The 10627-nt window shown below is 42.4% G+C and overlaps 1 protein-coding gene across 1 annotated transcript; it reads left to right on the plus strand.

Moving 5' to 3' along the window:
• On the plus strand, positions 2632 to 4980 carry LOC109842338. Its single transcript, XM_020411229.1, has 4 exons — positions 2632 to 2811; positions 3090 to 3767; positions 3870 to 4143; positions 4490 to 4980. Exons 1-4 carry the CDS (start codon positions 2632 to 2634, stop codon positions 4978 to 4980), a joined length of 1623 nt encoding a protein of 540 aa, XP_020266818.1.

The following is a 10627-nucleotide window of genomic DNA, read 5'->3' on the forward strand; positions in this document are numbered from 1 at the left end:
AATACAAGAGAGTTAGGATGGGAAAGTCAAGGTTCATGTGATCGGATAAGGCTATTGATGTATCTTCCAGGCTCACACCAGTGGTCGGTGCCGCCCCTGGGATTGGTTTGTAGGGCTAAAGTGAAGTGTGTACATCATTTTGGTCAGTGGGAATTTATTTCGTCACTCGAGTTCTGTTTGAAGTTCGGACCAGGCGGAAATGGATTGCATGCAGTCCTCTAGGCCGCATGTGTAGCGGGATTGGATGCACGTAGAGGATTTGTGAACAGTCAGTTATCCAATGACAAGAGTGTTGACTTTGTGTGAGATGTGACCAGTGACCTGTTATAGAATGACTAGTTACATGACCTTGTTTCTTGGCTAGGTATGATTTCTTGTGAGATACGAACCAGTTATATTTCTTTTCATACATAGATCGGGATTAATATTTAATTATCTACAATTTGAGACTATGGTATATACATGAGGGTTTCCTTGTTTGGATTATTTCGCTCGACGTACTACGTCTCTTGTTGTAGATTTTTAAGTATTAATTCCATCTAGTGTATGACTATGTACTTGGATGATTATTCTGATCGCTAGCTGCATGATCGACTTGTTACTTGGTTGATTTTCTTAGATTTATTCTGATTATTCTATTTTATAGTAGTAAATTATTTTAGATTATTAGTATTTCAGTTGCATGTTTCCATTGTTGTTATCATTATTGCATTGGTCGCACGACCGTTTCTATTCTTCTTTTTGGGATCTTGTCGTGTGCCATGCACGCTGACGTACTCTTTTCCTCTCGGGATGTACATCAGATTTAGAGGACGGACAGCTACAGTTCTGAGTAGTACAGGAGCTAGAGGATCCTCTGCAGGAAGGCTTTGCAGACGGAGCAGAAGAACAAGTCGAAGCTTAGTTACCTCTTTATAGTTAGCTGATTGCAGGAAGGCTTTGCAGACGGAGCAGAAGAACAAGTCGAAGCTTAGTTACCTCTTTATAGTTAGCTGATGATCCTAGTTTACCTTCCAGTACTTTTAAGAACAAGTCGAAGCTTAGTTACCTCTTTATAGTTAGCTGATGATCCTAGTTTACCTTCCAGTACTTTTATTTCTGTTGATCGATGTACTATTTTTATATTCTCTAGTATTCAGATAGCTTTGTATAAAGGCATGTTTGGCTCGAATATTATGTCTGGATGATCATTTTAGTTGTGATATGTATCTTTTGGTTCTGAGTTATTTATTATATTCTCGCCACTGTGATCGGGGACATGTGCCTTCGTTTTATATTTGCTTGATGCTTAGCGTATTAGATTGAACAGAAGGGGTCTAGTACTTATTTCTCCTCAGTCTAATACGTCGCGGGCTTGTTCATGTTTCAATTCCCTGGTATTTTGGGAAGCGGGGCGTGACATGTTTTTGTTGGTGGCCCACACAGGTCACGGTCCCGAGTTTCCACCAGTGAGAATATAATGAATAATTTAGACGCATATCATATTTTATCCGTAAGACTATACTTAACCCTTATCTTAGTATTTTGAAAAATTATATTTTAGTCCCTGCCTTACTCAATTTCGATTTTGATTTTGACCTTGATTTTCTTATTCTTCCTGCAATGATTTTGATCCTCGTTCTTCTCTTTCTTCGCCTTCCCTTCAGAACCATGGTGGGTACACGTAGCAATGGTAAACCGTCCGGCAGTAGTGGCCCACTGCCCGAAGTGGACCCTCGTCAACTTCTGGCAATGATTCAGGGACTGACGACGAATTAGCAGCATCTGGCCGGGGAATTGCAACGAGAACCTCAGCACTAGCATCTCCCTCGCTCAGAACCTAGTGTTAGGGAGTTCTGGTATATGCGACCTCCTTCTTTCTCTGGTGCTGAAGGACATCTAGCAGCAGAGGAGTTCTTGAAGGTCACTAAGACCATTCTCAGGTGACCTGCATTGCTCCTGTAGAATGGGTGGACCTTATGGATATTCAGCTCACCGACACCGCTCGGATATGGTGGGCAGCTGAGAAGATCCACCTTGAGAGACCAATCATGTGGGAGACATTCACCGAGCACTTCAACAGGAAATATTTTCCTCAGTCAGCTCGGGACGAGCTCCTGCGTAGATTCGTTGAACTCAAGCAAGGAGGGCGAACAGTTGATGAGTACGAGGCTGAGTTTTCTTCCTTGAGCCGATATGCTCCCCACTTGGTTACCGACCCTACGAATATTAGGAGGCATCAGTTTCAGAAGGGTCTGGACAAGTACATTAGGATGGCTCTGGCAGGTAGAGCTTTAGCAACCCATGATGCAGTACTGGATGCAGCACGCGAGATTGAGAGCGTGCATAAGGAACCTGAAAACTCACACGTGATCCAGAGCAGGACACCAGCAGCTCCGGCCCGAAATATCGAGCGTCCCCCTTCGAGGCAGCAACAGCAGGCCCCGCAGAGGCAACAACATTCTTAGCGTCAGCCATTCCCTTCCCTCAGAGTCACCCTTATCAGTGCCCTGGAGTGAAAACTCACGGCCAATCTTTGGTGAAGTGTTCCTATTGTGGTCACGCTGGGCATACCCAGCAAGATTTCCGTAGGCGTCTTCATCTGTGCTTCAACTGTGGGTCCCCCAGTCATGTCAGTCGAGACTGTCCACAATGACAGTAGGCCCGCTTGCCCCCACCTCCAGTTCGGGTAGTTCTTCCAACTCCACCTCGACCTGCCCTAGTAGCACTGGCTTAGCAGGGACCCTATCCCCGAGCAGGGCCTCTTCTTCCTCAGAAGCGGTTTTATCAGGAAACGCAAAGGCGGCAACCACTGCGTCAGACGTTTATGATGTCAGTTGTGGAAGCTGAGGCGAACGACCAGGTTATCACTGGTAAGAATTGTTCATTGCCTATGAAATTCCTTATTTAGCATTACCTGATGATATCATAATAGGATTTGTTTATGAGTGCTAAGTTTAGTTGCATTATCTCCTCCTGTAATAGGCAAGATTCTTGTTTCTTCCGTTCCTGCTTTATCACTCTTTGACTCTGGAGCTTCTCATTGTTTCTTGTCTCGTCAATTTGCGAGTGCTCACTCTCTTCCTATAACTCCTCTGACTACGGGCTAGAATATCAACACTGGTAGCGGTATTTTAGTAGCATCCAGTGGTTATGAAGCATGCCCGGTGGTTATCAGCGGGAGAGAGCTCTTTGTAGATTTTCTGGTGATTGATTTGTCGAGCTTTGATGCAGTATTTGGGATGGATTGGTTAGGGTCATTCTTTGCCACCATTGATTATCGCCGTCGGAGTGTAGTATTTGAGATACTGGATCACCCGAGGTTTGAGTTCCTCAGTGGTAGCACATCGGCCGGACCTGTAGAGTATAGAGCTAGACCGAAGAAGACGATGTTTGCTGCCATGCAGGTGGAACCCGAGAAACCAAATGTAGTTCAGGAATTTGAAGATGTATTTCCCGATGATATTTACGGGTTGCCACCGGATCGAGCAATTGAGTTTTCCATAGAATTGAAGCCTGGAACTGCTCCGATCTCCAAGACTCCTTATCGTATGCCTGCAATTGAGTTTTCCATAGAATTGAAGCCTGGAACTGCTCCGATCTCCAAGACTCCTTATCGTATGCCTTCGGCTGAGTTGACCGAGCTTCAGACTCAGTTGGATGATCTTATGCAGAGAGGCTTGATACGACCCAGTGTATCGGCCTGGGGAGCACATCTGTTGCTTGTGGGTAAGAAGGATGGATCCGAGCGAATGTGCATCGACTACCGGGAGTTGAATGCTGTGAAAGTGAAGAATAAGTATCCACTTCCCCGTATCGATGATATCTTCGACCAATTAGGAGGATCGAGAGTATTTTCTAAGCTAGATCTACGAAGTGGATATCACTAGGTGAAGGTCAAGGACTCTAACGTTCCCAAGACTGCGTTCCGGACGAGATATGGACATTATGAGTTCTTAGTGATGCCGTTTGGTGTGACTAATGCGCCAGCGACATTCATGAACTTGATGAATCTGGTATTCTATGATGTGCTGGACAAGTTTGTAGAAGCCTTTATTGATGATATCCTGGTATACTCCAAGAGTGAAGCGGAGCATGCGAAGCACTTGCGATACGTGTTGCAGACCCTGAGAGAGCATCGGTTGTTCGCTAAGTATAGCAATGGTCAGTTCTGGCTAGATCGCATCGCGTTTCTAGGACACGTGGTGTGAGGAGACGATATATCAGTGGATCCGGAGAAGGTATCTGCAGTGAGGAATTGGCCTACCCCTAGGACAGTATCTGACATTAAGAGCTTCCTGGGGCTAGCTGGAAATTACCAGCGCTTCATCAAGGATTTCTCGAAGATCGCGGAGCCGATGACACGACTTACGAGGAAGGATATTAAGTTTGTTTGGTCTGACGCTTGTGAGCAGGCGTTTGAGGAGTTAAAGTCTCGAGTGATTTCGGCCCCAGTCTTGATAATACCAGATAAGAGTGGGAACTTTTTTTGTGTTTTGCGACGCATCAGGTAGAGGATTGGGATGCGTTCTTCAGCAGGATGGTCATGTGGTAGCATATGCTTCTCGTCAGTTGAAGAAGCATGAGCAGAATTATCCTACCCACGACTTGGAGTTGGCAGCTGTGATTTTTGCCCTTAAGCTTTGGAGGTATTATTTGTTGGGAGAACAAGTGAAGGTGTTTACGGATCACAAGAGCTTGAAGTACATCTTCACGCAGAAGGAGCTCAACATGAGGCAGCGCAGATGGTTAGAGCTGATAGCGGATTATGACATTGATCTTCAGTATCACCCTGGCAAGGTCAATGTAGTACCAGATGCTTTGAGTCGTTTGCCGGCAATCATGACCCTTACGGCTCAGTGGAGACTTCAGCAAAAAGTGAGAGATATGAGTATAGAAGTTCTTCTTCCAGGAGTCATCGATTCTTTGATGAATCTTCAGATTCAATCGACATTGGTCGAACAAATCAAGGCTGCACAAGCAGATGACTCATTTATTTAGAAGTGCAGAGAGTTAGCAGTGGTTGGCCTTCGGCCGGAATTTGTTGTTCATGAGGACGGATCCTTACGATTTGGGAGTCGTATCTGTGTACCAGAAGGAGATGTTCGAGAGGATATATTACGGGAAGCTCATAGCTCATCGTATTCTATTCATCCTGGAGGTACGAAGATGTACAAGGATCTGAAGCTGAACTTTTGGTGGTGTGATATGAAGAGAAGTGTGGCTCGTAGTATGGCTAAGTGCCTTGTATGTCAGCAGGTGAAGGCAGAGCATCAACATATCGCAGGTCATTTGCAGCCATTGCTTATTCCGGAATGGAAGTGGCAGCATGTCATCATGGACTTCGTTACTGGCTTACCTCGGAGCACTAGACAGAATGATGCTGTTTGGGTGATCGTAGATCGATTAACCAAATCGGCTCACTTTATTCCATTCCAAGTGGGACAGTCGACGGAGCATCTTGCTCAAAGATACATGGAGGTAAAATAGTTATCTCTATATATTTCAATGAGCTCCTTTCCCAAGAGTGCTAGTAAATCTCTAGTATTACAGGAGATCGTACGATTGCACGGAGTTCCAGTGTGCATCGTTTCGGATCATGATACCTGATTTACCTCAGAGTTCTGGAAGAGTTTGCATGCGAGTCTTGGGACCAGTCTTAGTTTCAGCACAGCTTATCATCCCCAGACCGATGGGCAGTCGGAGAGAACCATTCAGACTTTGGAACATATGCTTAGAGCTTGTATGCTTGACTTTCACGGATCGTGGGAAGATCACTTGCATTTGGTGGAGTTTGCATACAACAATAGTTTCCATGCTAGTATTGGAATGGCCCCTTTTGCAGCACTATATGGCAGGAAGTGCCGTTCTCCACTGAGTTGGGACGATATTGGTGAATGAGAGATTTTTGGGCCAGAGTTGATTGAGAGATCAGTTGACGCAGTCAGGATCATCCGGGAGCGACTTCGCATAGCGCAGGACAGATTTAAGCATTGGGCAGATGCGAAGTGCTAGCACTTAGAGTTTCAGCCAGGAGATCATGTGTTCCTGAAGATTTTCCCCAACCGAGGCATCATTCGCTTTGGAAGGCGTGGGAAGTTGAGTCCACGATATGTGGGACCTTTCGACGTATTAGAGAGAGTGGCGTGGGAAGTTGAGTCCACGATATGTGGGACCTTTCGACGTATTAGAGAGAGTTGGAGAAGTGGCGTACCGACTTGCATTACCACCCTGGGACCTTTCGACGTATTAGAGAGAGTTGGAGAAGTGGCGTACCGACTTGCATTACCACCCGTCCTGGCCGAAGTGCATAACGTATTCCATGTTTCTCAGTTACGAAAATACGTTGGAGATCCGAGTCATGTCGTAGATTTCTCGGAGATTGAGGTGCGATCCGATTTGACATATGAAAAGCAGCCTGTGGCGATTTTGGACCGAAGGGAGAAGACCCTCCGGAACAAGACCGTTCCGCTTGTTCGTGTGATGTGGCACCCAGATTCTCCTAGAGAGTCGACTTGGGAAACTGAGTCTGAGATGCGACAGCGATACCCTCATCAATTTCCTAAATCCTAGCTGTCTTGTCTTGTATCTTATTTTGAAATGTCTTGTATGACTTTTCCTATTTATGGATATGCAATATATTTTGAATTTTATATATGAGTTGAGATGAATCTGTCTTTATATTTCGTTCTTGTTTTAATTCTGAGGACGGGATTTGTTTTAAGGGGGTAGGATGTAATGACCTTAAATTTCTAATAGGGGTTTAAATAATATTCTAGTATTTAAATATTAAATATTATTTTTCTAAAAGAGTATTTGTATTTTCCCAATTTTTTGAGAATTTCCTATGATTTAAAAAATCTGATTTTTATATTTATTTAATGATTTTGCTAATTATAAAAATTGTTATGGTGAAAACTTTTTAAATAAATATTGATTATTTATTATTGTTTGTATTATTAATTTTCTTGTATCAATATTTTTTAGCTTGCACCCTTTATCCCCTACCGTTATTTGACTGTCAGGTGATCAGCACGACAGTCAATTTTGTTATCTTCCTTTTTCTGTGTTTCCTCCCCCAATCAGTCTCTCTCTCATTATCTCTCACCTCAAACCCCTACCCCACCTTCCCCTAAAACCCTCCCCATGTTTCCCGCATCTCTTTCTTCACCTCGTGATCCCCCACTCCTCAAAAGTCCCCCTCTCTCCCTCTCACTCACACGTCCTCTCTCTCCTTCATTAGTACTCTCTCACTCAGCTCACTCCCTGTCACTCTCGTTTCCTCTCTCTCTCACTCACGAATCTCTCTCTCTCTCTCTCTCTCTCTCTCTCTCTCTCTCTCTCTCTCTCTCTCTCTCTCTCTCTCTACATAAACTCATCTCCCACTTCATCTCTCCCTCTACCTCCTCAACTTTGAGCTCAGCCCATCAACGCCTCCGTCCTCCGTCGAGCTCCGACCAACTCCTTGCCGCCGCTGCCCTTGCTCGAAGTAGTACAGGAGCCAGAGGATCCTCCGCAGGAAGGCTTTGCAGACGGAGGAGAAAAACAAGTCGAAGCTTAGTTACCTCTTTATAGTTAGCTAAGGATCCTAGTTTACCTTCCAGTACTTTTATTTCTGTTGGTCGATGTACTATTTTTATATTCCCTAGTATTCAGATAGCTTTGTATAAAGGCATGGTTGGCCCGAATATTATGTCTGGATGATCATTTTTAGTTGTGATATGTATCTTTTGGTTCTGAGTTGTTTATTATATTCTCGTCACTGTGATCGGGGACCTGTGTCTTCGTTTTATATTTGCTTGATGCATAGTGTATTAGATTGAGCAGAAGGGGTCTAGTACTTATTTCTCCTCAGTCTAATACGTCTTCATGTTCTGATTCCCTGGTATTTTAGGGAGCGGGGCGTGACATCCTTCCTCATCCTCCTTCCTCCTCGACGATTCTCCAGTCCACCACCAACTCTGCCTGGGCTCCACCGACGGTTGGTTCGCCACCGTCGACAACCGATTGGAGATACTGCTACTCAATCCCAAATCTGACTCCCCCAATCTCCACTATACTGGAGTTCTCCCCGATATCCTCGCCCGGAGAAACTTACGAAAAATTCATCCTGTCTTTAAGCTCAATGGAAAAGGATTGTGTGATTATGCTCTGTTTATTGGAAGCAACCAATCTACGTGTATATCTAGCCGCGATGTTCCTGGAGTGAGAGGCAATTGTATCTACTTTATTGAAGACTTAGTGGATACTATATGGGGATCGTGTTTTGAAAGGAAGAGAAGAGATGTTGAGTGGATTAGTTTTTGTTTAAAATTTTAATATACATATGCCATTTTTTGTTGACTTGAAAATTATATGTACTTTGAACATGATGTGTTGATAATTGAGAAATAAAAGACTACATACAAAAATATCCATTTAAAATAATGGATGTCTAAATATTCAGTAGATTAATTATTAAGTTTTACCTAATACAAGTGAACTATAATAGATTAATTGTTAACATTTACTTGTTCCATGTTAAGTATAGTGGAGTAAGTGTTAACTTTTTTCTTTAAAATGTTAAGTTTTGTTAATTAACTATTAAGTTTTACCTAGTACATATGAACTATAGCTGATTAACTATTAATGTTTAGTTGTTCCATATAAGTATAATTGAGTATTGTTATCTTTATTCTTTTAAATGTTAATTTTTGTGTTATACATGTGAAATATAGATGATTAACTATTAACCTTTAGTTGTTCCATATAAAGTATAAAGGCGGAGATCAACTATAACAACGATGTATTCATGGACTACTATGATTGTGGTTAATGAGCAAGAACATGAAAGAACAAAGGCGGCTAAGTTCTTTCGATGTTAATGGACTCTTTGATCATTCATGTCTTACGGGGTACTCGTAATTGGATCTTAAATAACTCGAGTATTCAGAAATTTTTTGAGAAAGGTTATGTGGGTTTGTTGGAGCGAGGATTTATACAAAGTTTCTTGCAACATTAGAACTAAAAGATTAGTAAAATATATACTACAAGTTTATTAGAACTAAAAACATTAAACGAAGAAAGTTAAAATTTAACAATAGAAGAGTTAAGGCACATTAATAGGTACTTCGTGAGTTTTAATAGACATATATTAACACTTACTTGATATTTTACATTATATGGTCTTATTCAAAAGTTAACAATTACTCAATTATATTTAAGAATAACTAGGTAAATGTTAACAGTCGGTCACTATAGTTTATATATATTAGGTAAAACATAACCGTTAATCTACAAAACTTAACATTTAAAAGAATAAAGATAACAATTATTCAATCATACTTATATGGAACAACTAAGCATTAACAGTTAATCGGCTATAGTTCACATGTAATAGGTAAAACTTAACAGTTAATTAACAAAACTTAACATTTAAAAGAAAAAAGTTAGCACTTACTCCACTATACTTAACATGGAACATGTAAATGTTAACAATTAATCTGCTATAGTTCACTTGTATTAGGTAAAACTTAATAATTACTAAATATTTAGACATCCATTATTTTAAATAGAATTTTGTATGTAATCTTTTATTTCTCAATTATCAACGCATCGTGTACAAAGTACATATAATTTTCAAGCCAACAAAAATGGCCTATGTATAATAAACTTTTAAACAAAGACTAATCCACTCAACATCTCGGCTAGATATACAAGTAGATACAATTACCTCTCACTCCAGGAACATCTCGACTAGATATACACGTAGACCGATTGCTTCCAATGAACAAAGCATAATCACACAGTCCTTTTCCATGGGGCTTGAAGACATAACGAATTTTTCATAAATTTCTTCGGGCGAGGAGTTAGGTGGATACTCCAGTATAGTGGAGATTGGAGGGAGTCGGATTTGGGATTGAGCAGTATCATCTCCAATTGGTCATCGATGGTGGCCAACCACCGTCGGTGGAGCCCATGCAGAGTCGGTGGTGGACTAGAGGATCGTCGAGGAGGAAGGAGGATGGAGAAGGAGAAGGAGACGAGGAAGAGGATCGTCGGTAGAGCCTATGCAGAGTCGGCGATGGACTGGAAGATCGTCGGGAAGGAAGGAGGATGAGGAAGGAGAAGGTGAAGAGAAGGAGAAGGAGAAGGAGAAGGAGAAGAAGGGTAAAATTGGGATTTGAGGTCAAATATGGGCTAATTATGAGCTGGGGCATATTTTCTTTAAATTTTGAAGGCTACAATACATTAACAAAAAGTATGAAAAGCTGGGACACATTGAGTTTTAGGGGATTGACTCAATTTTTACTATCTTTTATTCGGCCTTTGAGTTATCCCTCACCAAAATCAGCATGGAGCTGATTTCAATGCGGTCCGTCAAAAATTGGTGGTCCCCTAATCGTTGGCCAGTTGTTGCACCTAATGCGTAGGATCTCTTGTCTTCTGTCTCCATGTGGGGTCCATAACTGCGCGGGTGCAATTTGAGACATATTTGGATGTTTTATTATCTGCAATTTGGGTATGCATGGGGGAAGTTTTCATCACATCACTTCTTCCTTTAGTTTTCCTTTGACGTATGAACCTAGGGGTGTCCAAAAAGCCCGGAGCCCGGACCCGGCCCGGTGTCCGGCCCGGGCCCGGCCCGGTCGTGCCCGGGCCCGGGCCC

This window comes from Asparagus officinalis, chromosome 5, assembly GCF_001876935.1.
Source record: "Asparagus officinalis chromosome 5, Aspof.V1, whole genome shotgun sequence".
Classification (NCBI taxonomy): Eukaryota; Viridiplantae; Streptophyta; class Magnoliopsida; order Asparagales; family Asparagaceae; genus Asparagus; species Asparagus officinalis.